The sequence below is a fragment of the Lepidochelys kempii genome, chromosome 17 (genome assembly GCF_965140285.1).
Source record: "Lepidochelys kempii isolate rLepKem1 chromosome 17, rLepKem1.hap1, whole genome shotgun sequence".
NCBI lineage: Eukaryota > Metazoa > Chordata > Testudines > Cheloniidae > Lepidochelys > Lepidochelys kempii.
In genome coordinates, this window is record NC_136396.1 from 177,211 (window position 1) to 199,378 (window position 22,168).

At 45.6% G+C, this 22,168-nt stretch overlaps 1 protein-coding gene across 6 annotated transcripts in view; it reads right to left on the reverse strand.

Moving 5' to 3' along the window:
- Positions 1-22,168, reverse strand: part of MYO1C (myosin IC) — a 119,068-nt gene that overhangs the window by 17,415 nt on the left and 79,485 nt on the right. For 5 of the 6 annotated variants that reach the window (XM_073315956.2, XM_073315957.2, XM_073315959.2 and 2 more), the window contains exons 15-25: positions 20,873-20,967; positions 20,574-20,620; positions 20,176-20,256; positions 19,872-19,977; positions 8,396-8,513; positions 8,048-8,161; positions 7,798-7,874; positions 7,588-7,656; positions 7,269-7,353; positions 6,330-6,489; positions 5,092-5,175 (exon numbers count right to left, since the gene is read on the reverse strand). In XM_073315956.2, the coding sequence (XP_073172057.1) occupies positions 5,092-5,175; positions 6,330-6,489; positions 7,269-7,353; positions 7,588-7,656; positions 7,798-7,874; positions 8,048-8,161; positions 8,396-8,513; positions 19,872-19,977; positions 20,176-20,256; positions 20,574-20,620; positions 20,873-20,967 (1,036 nt within the window). Of the gene's footprint in view, positions 1-341; positions 474-5,091; positions 5,176-6,329; positions 6,490-7,268; positions 7,354-7,587; positions 7,657-7,797; positions 7,875-8,047; positions 8,162-8,395; positions 8,514-19,871; positions 19,978-20,175; positions 20,257-20,573; positions 20,621-20,872; positions 20,968-22,168 lie in introns of those variants that run through there. The other variant, XM_073315960.2, reaches the window with a different exon arrangement.

Here is a 22,168-nt window from a genome sequence, read left to right on the forward strand (position 1 = left end):
TAATGTAGCTGACCCTTTGGGGTCAGAAGAACATTTTTGTATATGTGAGCAGAGTTTAAAATAACTTCTCACTGTACTGGACCTAGGTGCTGATTGGGAGCCAGAGAACTGGAACGCAACCAATGGAGCTGTTTGATTTTTTTTTTTTGGCTTCTTGATAACCAGTGTTGGGGATCAGAAGCACAGTTTGTGACTGGTTGGGGAGTTTAACTTCAGTGTTACCCACCAGTCTTGGGAGTATCTGCTCTCTGTTTTGCAACCTCCCCTGGCACCCCAGGTCACAGTTGGTTTATTACTGGTCTTTAGCTTTAAGGTCCTTGACAGCCTAGCTCACCTCAGTTATCAATCCTTATGCATTACTGAGCCTTTGACTCCCACCTCTCGTCTGCTGGTGATGCCAGCTTTTATCATCCTTTACCCCAATTTTCTTTTTTCAGTTTTTGAGATCTACTCTTGAAGGCCCATATGGTTCCCTGAATGAGGAAAAAAATGAGTCAATTTTTACTGACAGTGCCCTCAGTGCAGACGGAACCAGGATGCCATGGCTGGCAGATGGGATAGGGGATGAACTTCTCTTTCCACAGTCTGCTTTGTCTGTTAAGTCAGAATCTTCCTGGTAAGGGTTGGTTCCATCAGTAAGGGAAACTGCAGGTCTGGGAGGACCAAAATATCCTCTGGTGAGATACATGTCTCTACCCTTCTTGAAGGACATGGAGTCTTGTCTCTCCATATTTCTGGAACTGGTGTGGGAAGGGTTTTAGTGATCAGTGGTTCATTGTGGGACTGAGATGGTACCGATGATGCACTGGACTTCCACCAAATAGTCGTTAACCAATACGAACAGTTCCAGTGCTTCGGGTCCCCATGTTTACTTTTGGTTGGTACCAGAGCTGGTGCCATTGTTAATACCAAGGCTGGTATCTAGGCAACCTTGGTTTTATGAGCCTTCTGGCCAGGGCCATGAGGCTCAGGGACTAAGTCTTTTAAGACCTGGTCAGATAACATGGTGCTAGGATGCGTGCTCCTGGATGTCTCATTGCACACTCCATAATATGTTTCTTAAACCAATGAAGTGAGCTGTAGCTCACGAAAGCTTATGCTTGAATAAATTTGTTACTCTTTAAGGTGCCACAAGTACTCCTTTTCTTTTTGCGAATACAGACTAACACGGCTACTACTCTGAAACCTTTCTTAAACCAGAGTTCCCACACTTGCTGAGTTTGGTTGGATAAGGAGCGGCAAATACTACACTTTGTAGAGATGTGGCATTCTCCTAGGCAGTGAAGACACTGTTGGTACTTGTCATATGATGAGATAACTGGCTCTGTGGATGAGGGGAAAGCATGGACATGTTACTCCTTGACTTTAGCAAAGCTTTTGATACTGTCTCCCACAGTATTCTTGCCAGCAAGTTAAAGAAGTATAGACTGGATGAATGGACTGTAATGTGGACAGAAAGTTGACTAGATCATCGGACTCAACAGATAGTGATCAATGGCTCCATGTCTAGTTGGCAGCCGATATCAAGTGGAGTGCCCCAAGGGTTGCTCCTGGGGCCGGTTTTGTTCAGTATCTTCATTAACTATATGGAGTATGGCGTGGACTGCACCCTCAGCAAGTTTGCAGATGACACTAAACTGGGAGGAGTGGTAGATACGCTGGAGGGTAGGGATAGGATACAGAGGGACCTAGACAAATTAGAGAATTGGGCCAAAAGGAATCTGAGGAGGTTCAACAAGGACACGTGCAGAGTCGTGCACTTAGGATGGAAGAATCACATGCACTGCTACAGACTAGGGACCAAGCGGCTAGGTAGCAGTTCTGCAGAAAAGGACCTAGGGGTTACAATTGACGAGAAGCTGGTTATGAGTCAACAGTGTGCCCTTGTTGCCAGGGCTTTGGAGCGGAGCCTGGAGCTGGAGCAGCTCTGAGCCAGTGGAGCTGGAGCGGAGCAGGAGCACAGCTCCAAAACCGTGCTTGTTGCCAAGAAGGCTAATGGCATTTTTGGCTGTATAAGTAGGAGCACTGCCAGCAGATCGAGGGACATGATCATTCCCCTCTATTTGGCATTGGTGAGGCCTCATCTGGAGTACTGTGTCCAGTTTTGGGCCCCACATTACAAGGAGGATGTGGAAAAACTGGGAAGGGTCCAGCAAAGGGCAACAAAAAATTATTAGGGGGCTGGAGCACATGGCTTATGAGGAGAGGCTGAGGGAACCGGGATTATTTATTTGCAGAAGAGAAGAATGAGGGGGGATTTGATAGCTGCTTTCAATTACCTGAAAGGGGGTTCCAAAGAGAATGGATCTAGACTGTTGTCAGTGGTAGCAGATGACAGAACAAGAAATTGGGGATTGGTCCTGCTTTGAGCAGGGGTTTGGACTAGATGACCTCCTGAGGTCCCTTCCAACCCTGATATTCTATGATTAATGGTCTCAAGTTGCAGTGGGGGAGGTTTAGGTTGGATATTAGGTAAAACTTTTTCACTAGGAGGGTGGTGAAGCACTGGAGTGGGTTACCTAGGGAGGTGATGGAATCTCCTTCCTCAGATGTTTATAAGGCCAGGCTTGACAAAGCCCTGGCTGGGATGATTTAGTTGGGGATTGGTCCTGCTTTGAGCAGGGGGTTGGACTAGATGACTTCCTGAGGTCCCTTCCAACCCTGATATTCTATGATTCTATGATTGACTGAAGAGGAGTGAGGGCAGAAGAGACAGATTTTAAAGCCTTGTAACCTGGGCATAATCCAAATCCCATACTGAGGAGGCAGGGGAGGCTCCCTGGGGTGGGGAAGGTATTAACTATGTACATTAAGTAAACTAACACTAAAACACATTTTTAACACTGTATTTACAGATTGAAAACCAAGGATCAGCTCTGGACACAAGGGTTCTTACTCAAATCATGTGGTGGTAAGAAGGAACTGGAGAGGCAGCTGGGTGGCATCACCCCTTATTCCCTTGATGCAGAGCATGAAGAAAGCAATGGTGAAGGTGTGGAGCAATGGATACTGCTGGCAAGAATCCTATCAGATTTGTTTAGCACATGCATATCCCACAGTGGAATACACACAAGGACCAGCACTTGAAATGAAACTAAATGTTTATGTAGACAAGTCCAAAGTCAGGAAATGCAAATGGTAAGGTACTAACAGCAGTGGTAATTCAGTTTTATTGCACATATTTAATATTTTCTATGCTTTCTTTGGTTTATATATGGCTGTTCCTAATTGACCTGATTTACCATACCTCAAACTGCTCCTCAAAACAAACTTCTTCCATGAAAGCCTAGTCTTTCGTGAGGAAGTATATCTCAAAATATATATGCACAAGGGCAACCTTAATTCTGACATTTCCTAAATTTTGCATGCTTCACTTTGCAACCTTAATGTTCTTTTAATGTAGTTTTTGAGAATTGATTTCCCAATTGTTTTTAAAAGCAAACTGAAAACCCCACCAGAAATTACATGGAACCATATTAACCTCCAGCTTGATCAGCAGCAGGGTTTGGGACCTTTAGATCCATAGCACAAAACTCTACCACTTGAGCTGATGGACTAACTAGTAGCAGTAGTAGGCTGTTATCCTCTAGGTGGACTAGCCACTAAAAGATGATGAGACAGTTGTGAAACTGACTGTCAACTGGGCATCTGATGACAGCTGAGAATTGTAGAGAGACTCAAGACTATTGGGCTCAAATGCAGGTTCTGAAAGGGAGCGTTCTCCAGTAGTTGTAGACCCTTCTTCGTCCCGAGATGCCCTCTTTCCCTGCTGCATCTAGCTACCCGCTTGGGACTCCTGCCTTCTCCTCCATCTGGTCTTATCTGCCTCCCCCATCCAACCACTCTCCAATGCTTCATCTCCTTTCCCCTCTATCAATCCCTAACCCCCTGCTTCACCTATAATAAAATGTTAATTGAGGAAAAACTCCTAGGCCCAGATCTGCAAATGTGTTTAGGCATCTAAAACCCAGATTGGGCTCCAAAATACAAGGTTTAGGCACCTATATCCCAGTTTTAGCTCCAATGCAATCCACAAAACTACCACCAAACCGTGTAGGTGCCTAAACTCACTCAGCACCTAATTTTTCAGAGTAAATGTTCCCTAGGTACCTATGTTTCTGCCTCCCTCTAAGAACCCAGACACCTAAGCCCCAGAGTGATTCATAAACTGGGGAAAGATAAGCGTTTGGCTCCCTAAGTCACTTGTGAGGCCCAATCTTGTAGGTGTGCTCAAAGACTGCTTACCAGATCAGGTCCCATTCAAAAATCCGGCTGCCAAGGAAGGAGGCGGTGGCAGAGGAGGCTGCAGCAGCACCCACCTTATAACATCTAGCCCAGTGGTTAGTAAATAGAGCTATTCTCTCTTTCTTTGTCCCAGTGACTGTAGTCCAGTGGCTAGGGCATGCACCAACAGGCGGGGGGGAACGACCCAGGATCTAGTTTTGCTGCTCCAATCACTTGTTCATCACTTAACAACAGTGAAAAGCTTCAAGAGAAGAGGTTGAAGAAGCTTCACCTCAGAATATCCCATAGTTCAGTGGTTAGAGCACCCTCCTGAGAGCCTGGAGACCTTGTTCAAATCCCTTCTTTCCCTCTGGCAGGAAGGAGGGACTTGAGCCTGGGTCTCCCATATCACAAGCAAATCCGCTAGCCACTGGGCTAAAAGTTATACAGTGGGCACCACCACTCCTCCCCACTTCCCCCTTTTGTGTGAAGCAAAGCAGGTGCCTAACTCATTCCCACAAGAGACTTTAGGCCACCTGACTCCAGGCAGTTCATGGATCACTGATCACTAAGCAGAAATAGGTATCTAACTCTGTGAGTGGGGTGGGGCTTAGGACTCCTCGCCACCCCCCAGTTTGTACTGCTCATTGGCTAGTTTACATGGCTCCCCACTTAGTGTGGTAGATCACATTCTAAGGCACCCATCTCTCCCCATTCACTATATAGGGAGCCTAGGTTTCTAACTTGGCTTTGTGGATCGCAATGCTGTTCCTGTGATTTTCTGGGCATCTAAGTGCCTGTGTGGATCCCACTTCTTGTTCCTAGCAATAGTTGAGAGATCTGGTAAGTAACGTAAATGTCCTGCACCTGCTGTTTCCATTCTGGGCTGATTCTCTTGCAGTAGCTCCACACCATGTTTTGCATACACAGCTGTCTCAAGAGCTGAGATACCTGAAGAAACAAGATGGTATGTGAAGATGGCTTTAAGTTGAACAAAGGCAAAACAATTCAAACAGAATATAAGGAGAGAACAGAGAAGAGATATGAATGCAGAAAATGCAAGCCTGAAGCTGAACAACTCATCTTCAACACTGTATGTTATTGCAGAAATATTTTTAAAATTAAATAGCAACAAGTAATCTATTGTCCTGTGCTGAGACAGTTTGTCCTGCATTGTTCTCCAACCAGACTGTTTGGGCTTGGGGTTGGGAATTTTCCTCTTCACATCCTCCAGCCTATTTTGGAGGTACCTATGAGCCAAACAAGGCATACACAAGAATCTTAAGGACCCAAGAAGATCCACTCCCAGGAACAATTTTTTTGGAAAATGTCATAAAAATGGGGCCTTTAGATAATATTTTATGGGATTATTTTGCAGATCAGTGATCTTTCAGGTGGAGAAAGCATGTATCCAGGGCACTGTCACCTTTCTGGGTTAGAGGCCACTCTTCAAAGCATAAAATAACGTACTGGACAGGAAAACAAAGTTTAATTATTTTCTTTATGGGTAATCAAATACCATTCCATTGCTTTTCACCCCAGTTTAACCATTCAGGCAGAAGCCATTTAACTCAGAACAAAATGGGTTCAATTTTCAAAAGTGCCCACAGAAGTCCCTGAGGTGCTTTTGAAAATTTTATTCTGAGCTAAATGATATCTTTCCAACACTTAAAATACTAAGTCACTTAGGCATTTCTGAAAATCTTACCCAATGTGCTAAAGTGCAGTTCTACTTTGAAAAGTTGCTTTTTAACAACGTCAGAATTGGATTCCGTTTTTAGTGTCGCTTACTGATCTCAGTAATAATTATATGTAAAATAAATTAAATAATCAACAGTCATTTTTGTAATTTCACAAAGATGCTCAGTACACATGTTAACTTATGTTTTGGTTATTTTTGCTGCCAGTTCTACTAATTCAGTGTAGAGTGAGAGGCAAACATAGTTCTTTCTTTCTCACACATCACCACTACTAATGAAGGTTCTACAGGTCTCACCGCTCTCTCAATGACATCTGTGTGACCTAGGGCCTTCAATAACTGAAACTACAGTGCAGGACTCCGTCTACGCAGAGCAGTCAACTCCTTCTCTTTTTCTTCTGCCTACCTCGTAGAGTGATGGAGGGGGAGTTGGCCACGATTTGTCCAAAACATTCTTTGGTAAATTGCGTTTGAGGTTCATCAAGAAGGAGTAGCGAATGTAATCTAGGAAGTATTCATTCTCTGAGCAGCGAGGGTAGTTCCGGTAAATAAAACCTTTAATAAACCTGAATGGGCAGAAGAAGGAAGATCAGTAACCATCATGGATGGGTTTGATACAGATGATTAGACTAAAGAATTTAAGTGTCTTCCATTCTAATAATCTATGATTCTACAATGAACCTGTTTAACACCAAGACTTCCTATGCCCCCATTACTGAAGGCAACTGACTATAAACAAGAGACTTAGCATCTGTGGGGGCAAAAACAAATTAATCGGAAACTATCACACAAACAGAAGGAACACTTTGCAAAGCAAGGGGAACTGAGCAGGGATCTGCAAAGAACTGAGAACATGTGCTTTATCAGCGACTCCCGGGGCAGATACGGTTAAGAGCGGATAGTACAGGGAAACTGTCCATACGGATAGAGGATTCAACACATATATAAAAAGTGCAGTGGTAATGTTTCAGTCCCCCTGTTGCAATGGAGCCCAGTTTTAGAAGTTTGTATCCGAGATCTGTAATCAGTGCCATCCTATAGGAAAAACTGCTTGTTTTCAGCCACCAGACTCACGTTTCACATCATAGTCTCAAGTGTATGAAAATAACTACAGATTCACCAACTTCTCTATTCCACTCATGAACCAGAATCCTTGTGTTATTGAAAACAGGAAAATTCCAACATTTCTTGGGCTTTGTTCAACAGATGTATTTTTTTTTTAAAAAGTCACAGAAACTACACTGAAAAGACAGTTTATCCCCATCTGTTCATTGTTAGAAACTAGGTTTTGAGAATCTCTCTACACATTTAAAAAAAAAAAAATTGTTGCAGATTGTAAACACACCGTCTAATTGTCTCCACTGCCCACTTTTTCTTGGAGGCTTTTCGGCGCCCCTGGGTTCCACGCCACCATGACTGGATAGTTATCGCTGAAGACAATAAAAACAAAAAGGTATTGCACATTGGACAGAACTCCTTAATTCCATATAATCCAAAACATTCCCATCTACTCTATGCTTTCTGGCTTTTTATTCTTGCATCTCAAACTGAGATCAACTTCTGTTCCCCTTTCCATCCACCCCCTTGCTAGGAACAGAATAGGAGCTTCCAACTATACAGGTAATTAGCCATAAGCTTATTCACCTTTGCATGCCCTCACATACCTGAATGTTTCAGGTGCAGGAATTTCTGTCGCCAATAGAAGCCTCTCCATGTGGCCTGGATTTTTGTGGCTGAAATTGGAAAAGAAAAAAGAGCTATCAATTAGAAATAGTGGCCAAGGTTGGGAATCTGATAGAGAATAGGTCAATTCAAAAAATAAGGCACGCTGATAGTTGTCTGCTAAACCAGCTGGTTAAATGTGTCTGACTTACCCAGACTCTGCTTCCGTATCTCCAAAGCATCTTCTGTTGCAAACAAAGTCTTGGGAAAACGAATAAAAATCTTTGTTCTGGAAATGGAAATGTATGATTATGTATAAGAGGCCAGAGGGACCTACTTCCTGCCCTCACCATCCCCTTGCGGCTTCTGCTCTCCCCCTCACCCTCTAGACACAGGGGCCATATTTAAACACAGACTCCCTATGACTCACAACCCCAAATCAGGGAAGAAGAAATAACTGACCGGCCCATCTTATACTCTTCCTGTTTGTAGCCTAGATGTTTCACAAGCACAGCCACTCCATCATGGGGCCGCCCTTCCCACGTGGGCCACGTTTCTGAACACAGTGATTTGTATCTGGAAATAGACAAGTGAGAGACTTCAGAATGAGAAGTAAAATGGAGCACTTCTGCAGGGTACAAAGGGGAAGCCACAGTGCCTCTCCCTCAAACAGAGATCCATTCTGGTAACCAAGACCTTTTAGTTAACCAGATTACATGTTGTTTGCTGTATAGAAACTTCCTGTTCTGAACACGTTAGTGCAGAGATGGTGAGGGAGAACAGATTTGAGACAATTATTGTAAATCCCACCTCTGCAGGAAGATTTCATATTTCCGGCGATAAGCAAAACCAGCTCTGCGCACTCTCAGGTTCTCCATCAGGCCTAAGTACTTCACTTGATGTCGGATTAGAACTTCATCAAACCGACCTAGAAATCACATAAATGGTAGAAAATCATCATATTACAGCTGTCCTTCAATCTGGAAAAGGAACTGTTCTGGTATCAGCTCTTTGTAATAACTCTGCCAATTAACCAACTACATCAGGGGTGGCCAACCTGAGCCTGAGAAGGAGCCAGAATTTACCAATGTACATTGCCAAAGAGCCATAGTAATACATCAGCAACCCCCCCATCCCCACCCACACCTCCCCTCACCGGCAGCTGCACCGATCAGCACCTCCCCCTCCCTCCCCACACCTCCTGATCAGCTGTTTCGTGGCATGCAGGAGGCTGGGGGGGGGAGAGGGGAGGAGTGAGGGCATGGCAGGCTCAGGGGAGGGAGTGGGAAGGGGTGGAGTGGGGGCAGGACCTGTGACAGAGCCAGGGATTGAGAAGTGAGCACCCCCCAGCACACTGGAAAGTTACCGCCGGTAGCTCCAGCCCTGGAGTCGGTGCCTGTACAAGGAGCAGCATATTAACTTCTGAAGAGCCGCATGTAGCTCCGGAGCCACAGGTTGGCCACCCCTGAACTATATAATAACTAAACTTTGCCATCAGGAACTCAGCCAACGTGTCAATTAAGTGAACATTCCATTTGCCACATGAAAGTCAGCCTTCTTCACCCATAGAGTACTAAGAAGCTCTCCTTCATATATAACAGTCAAATCCAAGGCTGGCCAGCTCAATACCAGTTGTGTAGTGTCGTTCTTAAGAACTCCAGGGACCAGGAAGAGTCTTGAAGGCTGGTTATGTAGGATTGCCAGGTTTCTGGTTTTTGAAAAGGGACCCTGGTGACTCTGGTCAGCACCGCTGACAGGGCCTTTAAAAGCCCGGTCGGTGGCGCAACAGGGTTAAGGCAGGCTCCCTGCCTGCCACGGCTCTGCACAGCTCCCAGAAGCAGCAGCATGTCCCCCCTCCGGCCCCTAGGCGTAGGGACATGAACGGGGGCTCCACATGCCCCAAGCACCGGTTCCGCAGTTCCCATTGGCCAGGAACTGCGGCCAATGAGAGCTGCAGGAGCAGCGTCTGCCGATGGGGCAGCAAGCAGAACCAACTGGCCGCACCTCCACGTAATAGCCGGAGGGGAGACATGATGATGCTTCCGGGAGCTGCCTGAGGTAAGTGCCTCACATAGCCTGCAATCCCTGCCATGCCTCAACCCCCTACCCCAGCCATGATCCCCCTCCTGCCCTCCAAACCCTTTGGTCCCAGCCCGGAGCATGCTCCTACACCCCAAACCCCTCATCTCCAGCCCCACCCCTGAGCCCACACCCCATCCCCTTGCCCCAGTGCCCTGATCCCCCTCCTGCACTCTGAACCCCTCAGCCTGGAGCCCCCTCCCGGACCCCAAATCCCTTACCCCCAACCCCACACCAGAGCCCTCATCCCCCCACACCACAATGTCCTGTCTCAGCCCGCAGCCCCCTCCTGCACCCTGAACCTCTCGTTTCTGGCCCCACCCTGGAACCTGCACCCCAGAGCCCATACTCCCTGCCTCAGCCCAGAGCCCCTCCCACACCCCAACCCCCTGAGCCAGCCCAGTGAAAATGAGCGAGTGAGGGAAGGGGGATGGAGTGAGTGAGGGCGGGACCTCATTGGAGGGGATTGGCAGGGTGCGGGGCAAGGGTGTTCGGTTTTGTGCAAGTAGAAAGTTGGCAACCCTATGGGTTATGTTGAGTCTTACTATGGGTTGTTCAGTAAAATTGTTAAAAAAAAGCACAAAACAAACAGATTCAAAGAAATATAAACAGAATTTGCTGGAGCTAAAAGAGCTGCTAAATTGGTGGTTTCAAGGTTTCTCGTAAGATTACAGATTTGTTACAGCAACACACCCAAACCTTTCTATGGGGACAAACATATCCACATATGAACCATGTGAAAATGTGACGATGGACAAGGCTTCGATTTCTTTGGACCAGTAAGCAGGTAACCATGATTTAAATCTTTGATTTTAATAATGTTTTGTATTTGTACTTTTTAGCTATTTTCCTAAGGAAAGGGTGATTCTCATTAGTTGGTAACCATTAAAAAATGTTATTTTCAACTAACAATTTTGGTGCTTCTTTTTGCTAGCCAGGAGGATACAATATATCTATACACAGTTACAAAGCTTAACTTACATTTATTTACATTTTTAATCTCTACATTTTTTAAATTATGTTAGGAAATACATCATTTACCATTTTCTATTTATTAAATGATTAACCTTTTACCTGTGATTTGTGTCAAGCTCAGTTTGAATGCAATTCAAATTCAATGGAAAAATGCACAAAAAACATCATTTTAATTTTTTTAACAAAATAAAATTACCTTTGTATGAACTGATTGTTTCTGGTCACCATGTCCTTCAAGATGTTAGAACTAGATGATCTCATTCTCTTCCACCTAGTTTTATTCATAGATTGGAAGAGGAAAACATGCTTTCCTGCTTTTTCAACTCCGAATTGGTTTCTTAATTTTTAATCAACTAGTCATTGAACTGAACTAGCTGAATAAACTGAATGAAGAAAGTATTTTCTCTTCACCTTCAGAAGAGGCTACTGCTGTCCAAAATTGGTTTAGTACTTCAGCAAGAGGAGGTTACTCACCCTGCGCAGTAACTGACGTTCTTCGAGATGAGTGTCCCTGTGGGTGCTCCACGTCAGGTCAAGGTGCGTCCCAGCGCCTTCGATCGGAGACTTCTCCAGCAGTACCCCTACGGGCTGCACATGCGCTGTGCCTACCTCTCGAGCGGTCAGCCTTGGAATAGCATGTGCACAGCCTGGGCTCCCCATAGAATCACAGACTAGCAGGGTTGGAAGGGACCTCAGGAGGTCATCTAGTCCCACCCCCTGCTCAAAAGCAGGACCCATCCCCATTTAAATCATCCCAGCCAGGGCTTTGTCAAGCCTGACCTTAGTCAGGTCCTCAGTTCCTTCTCTACAACAGAGTGCATTCTGAATTCCGAAGTAGAGGGGAGGAGGGCAGGTAGTGGAGCACCCATAGGGACATGCATCACGAAGAACGTCAGTTACTGCTCAGGGTGAGTAACCTCCTCTTCGAGAGAGAGATGTCCCTGTGGGTGCTCCACTTCAAGTGACTGAAAAGCAGCATCCCTTAGGATGGCTGGGATTTCGGATGAGGCAAGAAGGCTGACAACACGACAGCTCTACCCAAGCTGGTGTCGGACGCTGCAGTGTGGATGAGAGCGTAGCGATTAGCGAAGGTAAGGTTTGACGCCCAGGTAGCTGACTTGCATATGTCAGACAGTGGGACATTACAGAGAAAGGCCGTGGAGGTGGAGACAGCGCTGGTAGAGTGATCTAATTGATGTAGGAGGTTGTATTTGCCCGAGTTGGTAACAAAGGCGTATGTAGTCAGCAATCCTTTTGGAAAGTCTCTGTGTAGAGATAGCATTTCCCTGTGAACGCTGAGTAGAAGAGACAAAAGTCTGGGGGGTTTTCTAAACGGTTTTGTTCTATCCAGGCAAAAGGATAATGCTCTGCGAACATCAAGAGTGTGCATTGTTGTTTCAAAGGCGTTAGCGTGAGGTTTGGGGGGAAATGTTGGGAGGTGTATAGGTTCACTGAGGTGAAAGGAAGAGTGTATCTTAGGTAATAACTTTGGATTCGTGTGGAGTGTGACCTTATCGCGAAAGAATGTGATATACGGAGGGTCTGCCATAAGTGCCCCCATTTCTCCTACTCATCTGGCAGACGTGATTGCTATGAGGAAGGTGGTTTTCATGGAGAGGTGGAGAAAGGAGGAGGTAACCATTGGTTCAAAGGGTTTATCCATCAGGGTTTTCAGGACTAGGTGTAAATCCCAAGGTACAGCAGGCGGTTTCACATCTGGGTATAACGTCTGGATACCGTTCAGGAACCTTTTGGTGATTGGATGGGCAAAGACCATAACGTTGCTAATCTTATGATGGAAGGCAGTGATTGCTGCAAGGTGGACCTTGAGTGGGCTCGTAGAGGGGACAGGTGTTTTAAGGTGTAACAGGAAATCCAGTATCAGTGGGAGTAAAGCAGAAACTGGAGAGGTCTGTTTGTCAGCACACCAAGATGTGAACCGTTTCCATCTATGCAGGTAGGTCGTGCGCGTTTTGTGTGTTCTGCTGTGTAGCAAGACAGTGCACACTTGGTCCGAAAATGTTAACTCCGCATTACAGAACCATTGATCAGCCAGGCCCTCAGGTGGAGACATTGTACGTCAGGGTGAAATAGGAGGTTGCCGAGTGGGGGAAGGGGAATGGGTAGCTTGACCGACATGTGCACGAGAAAGGGGTACCACGGTTGTCTGGGCCATGCTGGGGCTATGAGAATGATGTTGGCTCTGTCTGTTCATATCTTCTGAATTGCTCTGTGCAATAGAGGCATTGGTGGGAACACATACATGAGAGTTTCGGACCATGGGAACATAAAGGCATCTCCCAGTGAGAGTGTTTCCCCCGGCCTGCTCTGGGGCAGAATATTGGGCATTTTTTGTTTGTTGCTGTGGCAAATAGATCCAGCTGGGGATAACCCCAGGTCTGGAAAATGTTGGAAAGAATGGTGTCATTGAGTTTCCACTTGTGCTGTATGGAGAACTATCAGCTGAGCTAGTCTGTGGTGTTATTCTGAGAACCTGGCAGGTATGAGGCAGAGATATGGATCTTGTGTTGAAGACACCAGTTCCAAAGTTTTACTTCCTCTGTGCAGAGGGAGTGTGATCGGGCTCCCCCGTCTGTTGACATAAAACATGTGATGTTGTCGATCATAATTTGAAGGTTTTGGATGATGGGAAGGAAATGGAGGCAGGCATTGCGTACGGCCCAGAGCTCTAGCAAATTTATGTGAAGCTTGGTTTCCGAAGCACCCCAGAGGCCCTGAGTGGTGAGGTGGCCAATGTGTGCTCCCTATCCTGTGAGGGATGTATCTGTGGTGATGGTAATGGAAGGGGGATCTAGTCGGAAGGGAATCCTGGTGCAGAGGTTAATGGGAGAGATCCACCACAGAAGGGAGTCCTTGACTTTCTGGGGCATTGTTAGTAACTTGTTTAGCCTGTGCTTGTTTGGTTTGTATACCGTGGCTAGCCAACCCTGAAGGCATCGCATGTAAAGGCGAGCATTTGCAGCCACAAATGTGGAAGCAGCCATACGTCCTAAGAGCTGTAGGGAGTCTTGGACTGTAGTCTGTGGGCTGACACGTATCTGGGTAATAAGGTTGCCCATTGTGTGGAATCTGTCCTGGGGAAGAGATGCAAGACCAGTGGTGGAATCAAGGTGGGCACCGATGAAGTAGATTTGTTTTCAGTTATTTGCAGGCCCAAGGTGCAGAAGCAGTGAAGGGTTGCAAGAGTTGCATGGTTCGCTTCTAACTGAGCGGGAGACTTGAGCAGACAATCGTTCAGGTGAGGAAATATGATGATTCCTTTTTTCCTGAGATGTGCTATTACAACTGCTAGCACCTTGGAGAAGACATGTGGTGAGGTGGAGAGGCTAAATGGGAGGACTCTGTATTGTTAGTGTTGCGCTCCCACAGCAAACCTGAGGAAACGTTAATGGGAAGGGTGGATAGAGACATGGAAATATGCGTCTTGGAGGTCGTGGGTTGAAAACCAATCTCCTTGCTCCAGCGTCGGAATTATCATTGGGAAAGTAACCATCCGGAATTTCTGTTTCTTGACAAAGTTGTTCAAACATCGAAGATCAAGGATAGGGCGCCAACCGTCGTTTTTCTTTTCCAAGAAGTAGTGGGAGTAAAAGCCTTTCCCTCTGTGTTGTAGGGGTACCTTCTCTATTGCTCCAAGATGTATGAGGTGTTGTACCTCCTGATAGAGCAATTATTCATAAGAGGGGTCCCTGAAGAGGGACAGGGTGGGTGGGACGTAAGGAGAGGAAGGGGATGGCATAACCCAATCTGATAATTTCCAGGACCCATCTGTCCATAGTGATGGTTTTCCGGTTGGCCAAGAATGGACACAAATGGCGTCCAAAGAAATGGTTGGTTGGAGTTGGCGCTGAAGAGGGTGCGAGGTTTTCTATACCCTCGACCAAGACTTCAAATTTGTTTATTTGGCTTAGGCGGGTGGTTTGCCATTGTTTGCGGAGGGTGACGTTGTTGGTTCCTGGGCCTATGCCGTTGTTGTTGTGTATCATATTGTCTTAAAGGTAGATGTTGCGCAAAGATATGGTAATGCGGTCGTTGTTATGGCTGATATCTATATTGTCTCTTCTTTGAGGCAGGTGTTTGGATACCTAAGGATCGGAGTGTGGCACGCGAGTCCTTCACGGAGTGAAGGACCTCATTAGTCATAGAGGCGAAGAGCTTGTCTTGATCGAAGGGGAGATCTTTGACTGTATTCTGTATCTCCTTTGGAATGGAGGAAGATGCAAACCACGAGGCCCATCGCATGATGAAGGCCGTGGCTGTGGATCTGGCGGCTGTGTCCGCAGCATCGAGGGCAGCTTGAAGAGCTGTGTGGGAGGTCATGCCTGACTAATCTAATCACCTTCTATGATGAGATTACTGGTTCTGTGGATGAAGAGAAAGCAGTGGATGTATTGTTTCTTGACTTTAGCAAAGCTTTTGACACGGTCTCCCACAGTATTCTAGTCAGCAAGTTAAAGAAGTATGGGCTGGATGAATGCACTATAAGATGGGTAGAAAGTTGGCTAGATTGTCGGGCTCAACGGGTAGTGATCAATGGCTCCATGTCTAGTTGGCAGCTGGTATCAAGTGGAGTGCCCCAAGGGTCGGTCCTGGGGCCGGTTTTGTTCAATATCTTCATAAATGATCTGGAGGATGGTGTGGATTGTACTCTCAGCAAATTTGCGGATGATACTAAACTAGGAGGAGTGGTAGATACGGTGGCAGGTAGGGATAGGATACAGAGGGACCTAGACAAATTGGAGGATTGGGCCAAAAGAAATCTGATGAGGTTCAACAAGGATAAGTGCAGGGTCCTGCACTTAGGACGGAAGAATCCCATGCACCGCTACAGACTAGGGACCGAATGGCTAGGCAGCAGTTCTGCGGAAAAGGACCTAGGGGCGACAGTGGACGAGAAGCTGGATATGAGTCAACAGAGTGCCCTTGTTGCCAAGAAGGCCAATGGCATTTTGAGATGTATAAGTAGGGGCATAGCCAGCAGATCGAGGGACATGATCATTCCCCTCTATTCGACATTGGTGAGGCCTCATCTGGAGTACTGTGTCCAGTTTTGGGTCCCACACTACAAGAAGGATGTGGATAAATTGGAGAGAGTATAGCAGAGGGCAACAAAAATGATTAGGGGTCTGGAACACATGACTTATGAGGAAAGGCTGAGGGAACTGGGATTGTTTAGTCTGCAGAAGAGAAGAATGAGGGGGGATTTGATAGCTGCTTTCAACTACCTGAGAGGTGGTTCCAAAGAGGATGGTTCTAGACTATTCTCAGTGGTAGAAGATGACAGGACAAGGAGTAATGGTCTCAAGTTGCAGTGGGGGAGGTTTAGGTTGGATATTAGGAAAAACTTTTTCACTAGGAGGGTGGTGAAACACTGGAATGCGTTACCTAGGGAGGTGGTAGAATCTCCTTCCTTAGAATTTTTTAAGGTCACGCTTGACAAAGCCCTGGCTGGGATGATTTAATTGGGGATTGGTCCTGCTTTGAGCAGGGGGTTGGACTAGATTACCTCCTGAGGTCCCTTCCAACCGTGATATTCTATGAATTGGCCCTCGGACACCACTGCTTTAAATTGTTGTCATTTATCCTCCGACACATCATCAATAAATTGCATTACCTTAGCATAATTTTTGTGGTCATATTTTGCTAAGAACACCGCATAATTCGCTACTCTAAACTGCAAAGTGGAAGAAGAATACACTTTGCAGCCTAAGGAGTCCAGTCTCTTGTTATCTTGTCCGATGGAGTGGATCGGAAGTGTTGGTATTTGTTTTTTGATTGGCCATGTCGACCTCTAGGGAATTAGGTGAGGAGTGCATAAATAGAAACTCAAAACCCTTAGATGGGACAAAATATTTGTGGTCCAGTCTCTTGCTAGTGGCTGTTATTGTGGCTGGGATCTGCCGAATAGTTTTAGCAGGTTCCATAATGGCACCATTAATTGGTAGGGCTATTTTGGAGGAGGTCGTAGCTTGCAGGATGTCAGTAAGCTCATGGTGTGTTTCAGGTACCTCTTCCAGGGTAATCTTGAGTTCCTCTGCTACCTTCTGAAACAACTCTTGAAAGTGGGCGAGCTCATTAGTGGCGGGAGTACCATGGTGTCTTATGGTGTTATCGCTGTAGAGGAGGTGTGCGGGGCCGTGTCCTCTGTAGGGGTGGCGGCCATGTCAGGTCTTATCTGGGTTTCAGTGAGAGCCGGCAGTGGGGAGGGTCTGACAGCTTTCCTCTGGGCAGCCCATGGAACACCTGAGTGTGGTGTGGTGTAGTTCCATGGACTACAGTATGGCCATTGCCCCGGGGTGGGGGGGCGGAATAGGTGGTCCCATCCAGGGATTGCCATACCAGTGTGGATAGCCATGAGGATATGGAGATCATGCGGTAGTATGTCTCCCAATTGTAGGTAACTGAATCTGGGGAGAGTATTGAGAGGAAAACATCTGGTCATTGTATTCCTCTTCCTCCTCCCACACTTCACTGGAGGAAGCTTGAAGTGGTAGGGGAGTACTGAAGGTAGGGTGCTAAAGATAGGGTGCTAAAGGTCTCAGTGATAGACTGGTGCTGAGGAGACTCAGGAGCATGGGACACCCTTAATTACTCTGGCTGTAAAAACTGCGGTGGAGCTGACTGACCAGGAGTTGGTGCCGGTGTAGCTAGTGGAGGCAGAGTCTGCTGGGGCATCTGCTGATGCACCGAAGGGTGTCCCGGGGGTGAAAGCTGGCTCCACGGAGTAGATGCCCCTGAGGTAGGCACTGCAATGGAGGCTGGAGACCTCAGGAGGCTCGGTGCCAAGAGCAGCGGCTGTAAAAGTGGAGCCACAAGATCAAAGGATGGTCTGCAGCCACCGCTTGTATTGCCGGCACCATAGCAGCTCTAGGCACCATAGCAGCTGTAGGCACCATACTGGCAGAAGTGGCCGAGGGAGAGCTGAAAGAGGTGGGCAACTGAAAGCCCTGAGCCTCGGCACCATGTAGTGGGGCAGCCGACTCACGGTCAGTGCCTGAGGTGCCTGCCGCGTGAAAGGTGCTGAGCCGCGGAGCAGGAGTTACCAGAGACAGGAGAGCTCCTTTTAACTTTTTCTCCGAGGAACGGCTCCTGAGGGGGGAGGAAGCTGGGCGTTTTTTTGCTTTTGCTTTGCCTCTGGAGGGTGTCACAGAGGTGTCAGAAGCAGGATTGAGAGTGTTTTCCAGGAGCAGCATTTTAAGCCTGAGCTCCCTGTCCTTGCAGATCCGCGCTTTCAATTTGGTACAGTGGATGCATTATTGGGGTACATGAGACTCCCCCAAACAGTGTACGCACAGTGAATGCCCATCCAAGATGGGGATGGCATCATTACAGGAGGCACATCTCTTGAAGCCTGGGGAGCCAGGCATGTCTGTAACCGCAGAGTTGTTGTTTTTTTAAGATCAAAGGACGGTGCCTGTAACAGCTAATGTAACTTATCTAAATAGTAATTCTAATGACTAAAAACTAACTGAACTGAGAAACAAACTAACTAGCTAATCTCAAAGAGCACTGCTGAACTCCGTCTCTAGCCCGGGATGGTAGAGAAGGAACTGAGGAGCCCAGGTTATGCATGCGCTATTCAAACACTGACCGCTCGAGAGGTAGGCACAGCGCATGTGCAGCCCGTAGAGGTACTGCTGGAGAAGTCTCCGATCGAAGGCGCTGGGACGCACCTTGACCTGACGTGGAGCACCCACAGGGACATCTCTTGAAGAAGAAACTTTGGTTCCAGGAGCTTAGCCAGTGACTTCCTGTAGTTCAGTGGTTGAACCCTCTTTAAAACTTGGTAGCAATTATGTATTGCTTAATAATATTTTTGTATTTAATTTAAATTATTTTAATTTATCATAAATTATGCTTTGATATAGGTGGTCAGTTTTAAATTTTATTTTAAATAGATTTAGTTTTAACTAATAAACCTTATTTGATTTAAATAAAAAATAATCAATTTTTATCCACTCTATCACCAGCACTGGCATTCCCACCAGGATCACCACCACCACACATGGAGGTTTGGGGATTTATTATCACATCACTGGGCCTTCTATTTCCTGAGCCTAGAAGACATTCTGACAAGACCACACAAGAAGGGAAAACTGGATAACATCAACATCTCTATAGCGATATCCTGAATAACTGTTGCGAAGAGTCACATCTCAGAACTTTGCTGTGACCAGTTCAATAAGCTAACAGCAATTCTTACCTACCAGCAGTGCCTAATTGGGCCATGTGCTGTGCCTATGATCTTCCCGTAACTGAACTCCAAGCACCAAGAACAGAAGTTGCATTTTCCTATCTGTTGCTATTCTTTTCTCTCTTTCCCTTTGTATGTTTGACATGTTTTGTCTTAAAAAGAAACCGCACCAATAACAAAATATCAGAGATACCACCTGAAATGGATTCTTTCCTCAACAAGGATACTTGATGCCATTTAAGAGACTTTTAAGCAAGAGTTTCCCTTTAAAAGATGCTATGACAATGGGAGAGGGGAAAGAGGAAGAATAAGAAAGCCTGTTAAAATGAAGAATTGAATTATGCTTCAATTTTTTAACAGTGACAAGTTTTAATGGTTTTCCCTTTTATTTTTATATATGTTTAATACATTTTATTGAGAATTTCTTGTTTGGCGATAGAACATCAAGCAAAATAAAGTCCCTGGCAATAAAACCCAAACTCAAATTACTATTAATATGATGACAATAAACAGACAGCAACAAACAGCAAAGCTTAAAAAACAGATTCAAAGATTTTAAAGCCAGAAGGGGGACCATTAGATCGTCTTGTCTGACCTCCTGTATAACACAGGCCATAAAGCAGCCTAATAACTATTTTGGATTCTTATGAGACAGAAACTAGGTAAAGAATCAGAATGGAGAGGCTCGGAACGTTGATGGTCATTCTACACCCTGACAGAACTTCTCCAGTGACTGAGTCATGGCTACAATGAGGGCAAGAAAAGAATTTGTCATGAATACAGAATAGACACAAGCTTGTCTCTTTCACCAACAAAAGTTGGTCCAGTAAAAGATATTACCTCACCCATCTTGACATTCTACAAATCAATTATTTTATCTTAGCAGAATCTGGACAGCATCTTTTCCTGATCTGTGCTCTCAAGTTATAACTTTTGGTGTGAATTTCCTACACATTCCTAAAGACTGGAAATTGCCTGAAGCAGCAGACAAGAGAGAGAGAGTCACTAAAACCTTACCGGCTTGTTTAGCATCATTAGGTTTAATGCAGCGAATGTATGATGGCTCCTTGGACATCAGAATTTCCATTAGTTTGGACAGACTGTTCTTAAACTGAGTTGCCGCCTAGAAGAAAGAAGAAAGACTCAGATACGACTAGTTTTTGTGACACTGCATCACACACATAAGGCTAAGAACAAATTTTTCAGTATCAAAGCTTTAAACATCATGGAAGTCCTTTTACACCACAAAGTTAGAGAGAAGGAGACATTATCTTCAGTAATTGGAAATGACTATGCTTCAATCCAACAATTGTGTTCTTACCGTTTCAGGTCTCTTTTTATCTGTCAACTCAGTCCTCTCAAAACAATGATTTACGATAGTATTCTCCGAGTTGCACATGGTCTAGAAAGAAACAGCAGGGGACAAATGCATGAAAATTGTTTAAAGGCGGACTGGACAAAGTACTAGAATGTGTATTTTTGGGAGTTGGCAGGAGAACAGATGAGACCCAGTTTGTCTTTTCTGTCTCTAATTTCTATGATAAACACCAATGATAAAACAAAATCTGGGACCTCTTTTTACATAGTGTACCCATGTGAACAATGCATCCTGAAGATTGAAAGGTCCAAGACAGAGATGGTACCTTCACAGCCCACTCCATTCGCAACTTGATCCTTTACAATACTCCACAAAACAGGCAGTTCTCGATCGACACTCACCTCCTTCAGGTTCCGAAATAGAAGGTCATTGTTTTTATCCAGAAAACCTAGAGAAAAACAAAACAACTCAATCTGCTGTGGCTGTTTCATGGGAAATCCTCCCCAGTAAGGCAGGACCTTGAGCTGGAAAAGTAATTTGATTAATCAAATTACATATTTAGATATTATGTGAATGTATTAATCTGAATGGCAGGAGATAGGAGGAGAAAAAGGAAGTGTAACTGTCTGAAGTGGGGGAAAATGGGGACAGTAAGTGACCCTGGTGTCAGGCAATGGTGTACTTGTTGTGTAACATTTACCTGTGACACTGTAGGTGACCTCTCCAGCATAGTGCAAGAGACGGAACTCTTCTCGGCCTAAAGACTTCCGAGTCTTCTGGTCAGCCAGCTTGTGTCTGGGGAGAAAGCAAAAAGGCTTAATGGGGAGAAGATACTAGCCTCAAATAGGATTCATCTACAATTACTACTGATGCTAAGTACAGAACCACCACAGCTCTTGACAGAGGGATGGGACCAGAGGAAAACAGGCAAGCTGACACTGTGTTTCTCTCTAGGAACAGCAATACTAAGGTAAATGGGAGCCACAGATCAGCAACTATCACTCTAGTCCCAGAAAAATATTTGGACTTGTTCCAAAGTGATTAACTTTTTAGAGGAAAGGGGGTCAAACTCTGTGTGCATGTGAAATTGCACTGGAGACAGCAGGCCAGAGACCTTAAGGTTTCTGGCAACAGAGATTAAGTTATCAGGGAACCCACTCTGGGAGAATGTCACAAGGATGATGCCATTCAGACCTTGAATTGAGAATATGAAATGGTTCAGGGATGACTGAAAAAACCTGGCTTATTGGTGTTGCAGTTTTTAAAATTACTATTCTAAAAATTTTAAGCATAGGTTAGACAAACACTTGTCAGGGATGGTCTAGATAATACTTAGTTCTGTTATGAATGCAGGGGACTGGACTAGATGACCTCTCAAGGTCCCTTCCACACCTATGATTCTATGAAATGGAGATAAAGCAACCTGAAGGGTAAAATTAGGGACTGAAAACCTACAAAATTTGTGTGGAGGCCGAAGACCTGCCTCCATAAGTAGGACTCGGAGGTGCTGCTCTCTGTCCATAAGGATCCTGGGGTGAAAACCCTTACAGATTTTACAGTGGTCTCTGAGATGCCCCTCGTCCAGACACTTAAGGCATGACAAGTGCGGGTCACTTCTTGGCATAAACCTACCACAGTCCAATCATGGTTTAAAGCCCGGAGACCAAGTCATACCATGGTGCCAGGGAAAAATGTCGGAGAGAAAGACCCCCCCAAAGGAAACTTGTAAGAAAACCCACACTAACTATAAACTACTGTGCTGCTAAATCTAACTAAGTACATGAGGAGAGAGATACTGCAAAGCACGCACTTGTCGAGGCAAGAGCGGTAGGGAGTTCCAGCTAGCCATCACAGGTGGTAAGAAGGAACTGAGTGGAGGTTGGGTCAGCAGGGCCCTATATTGGGCGCCATGAAGGCATGACTCCAGAGGGCTCCCAGGCCAACTCTATGGATACTGCTAGGGGAAAAATCTTCCAGCTGTCGTGCACGCAGCACG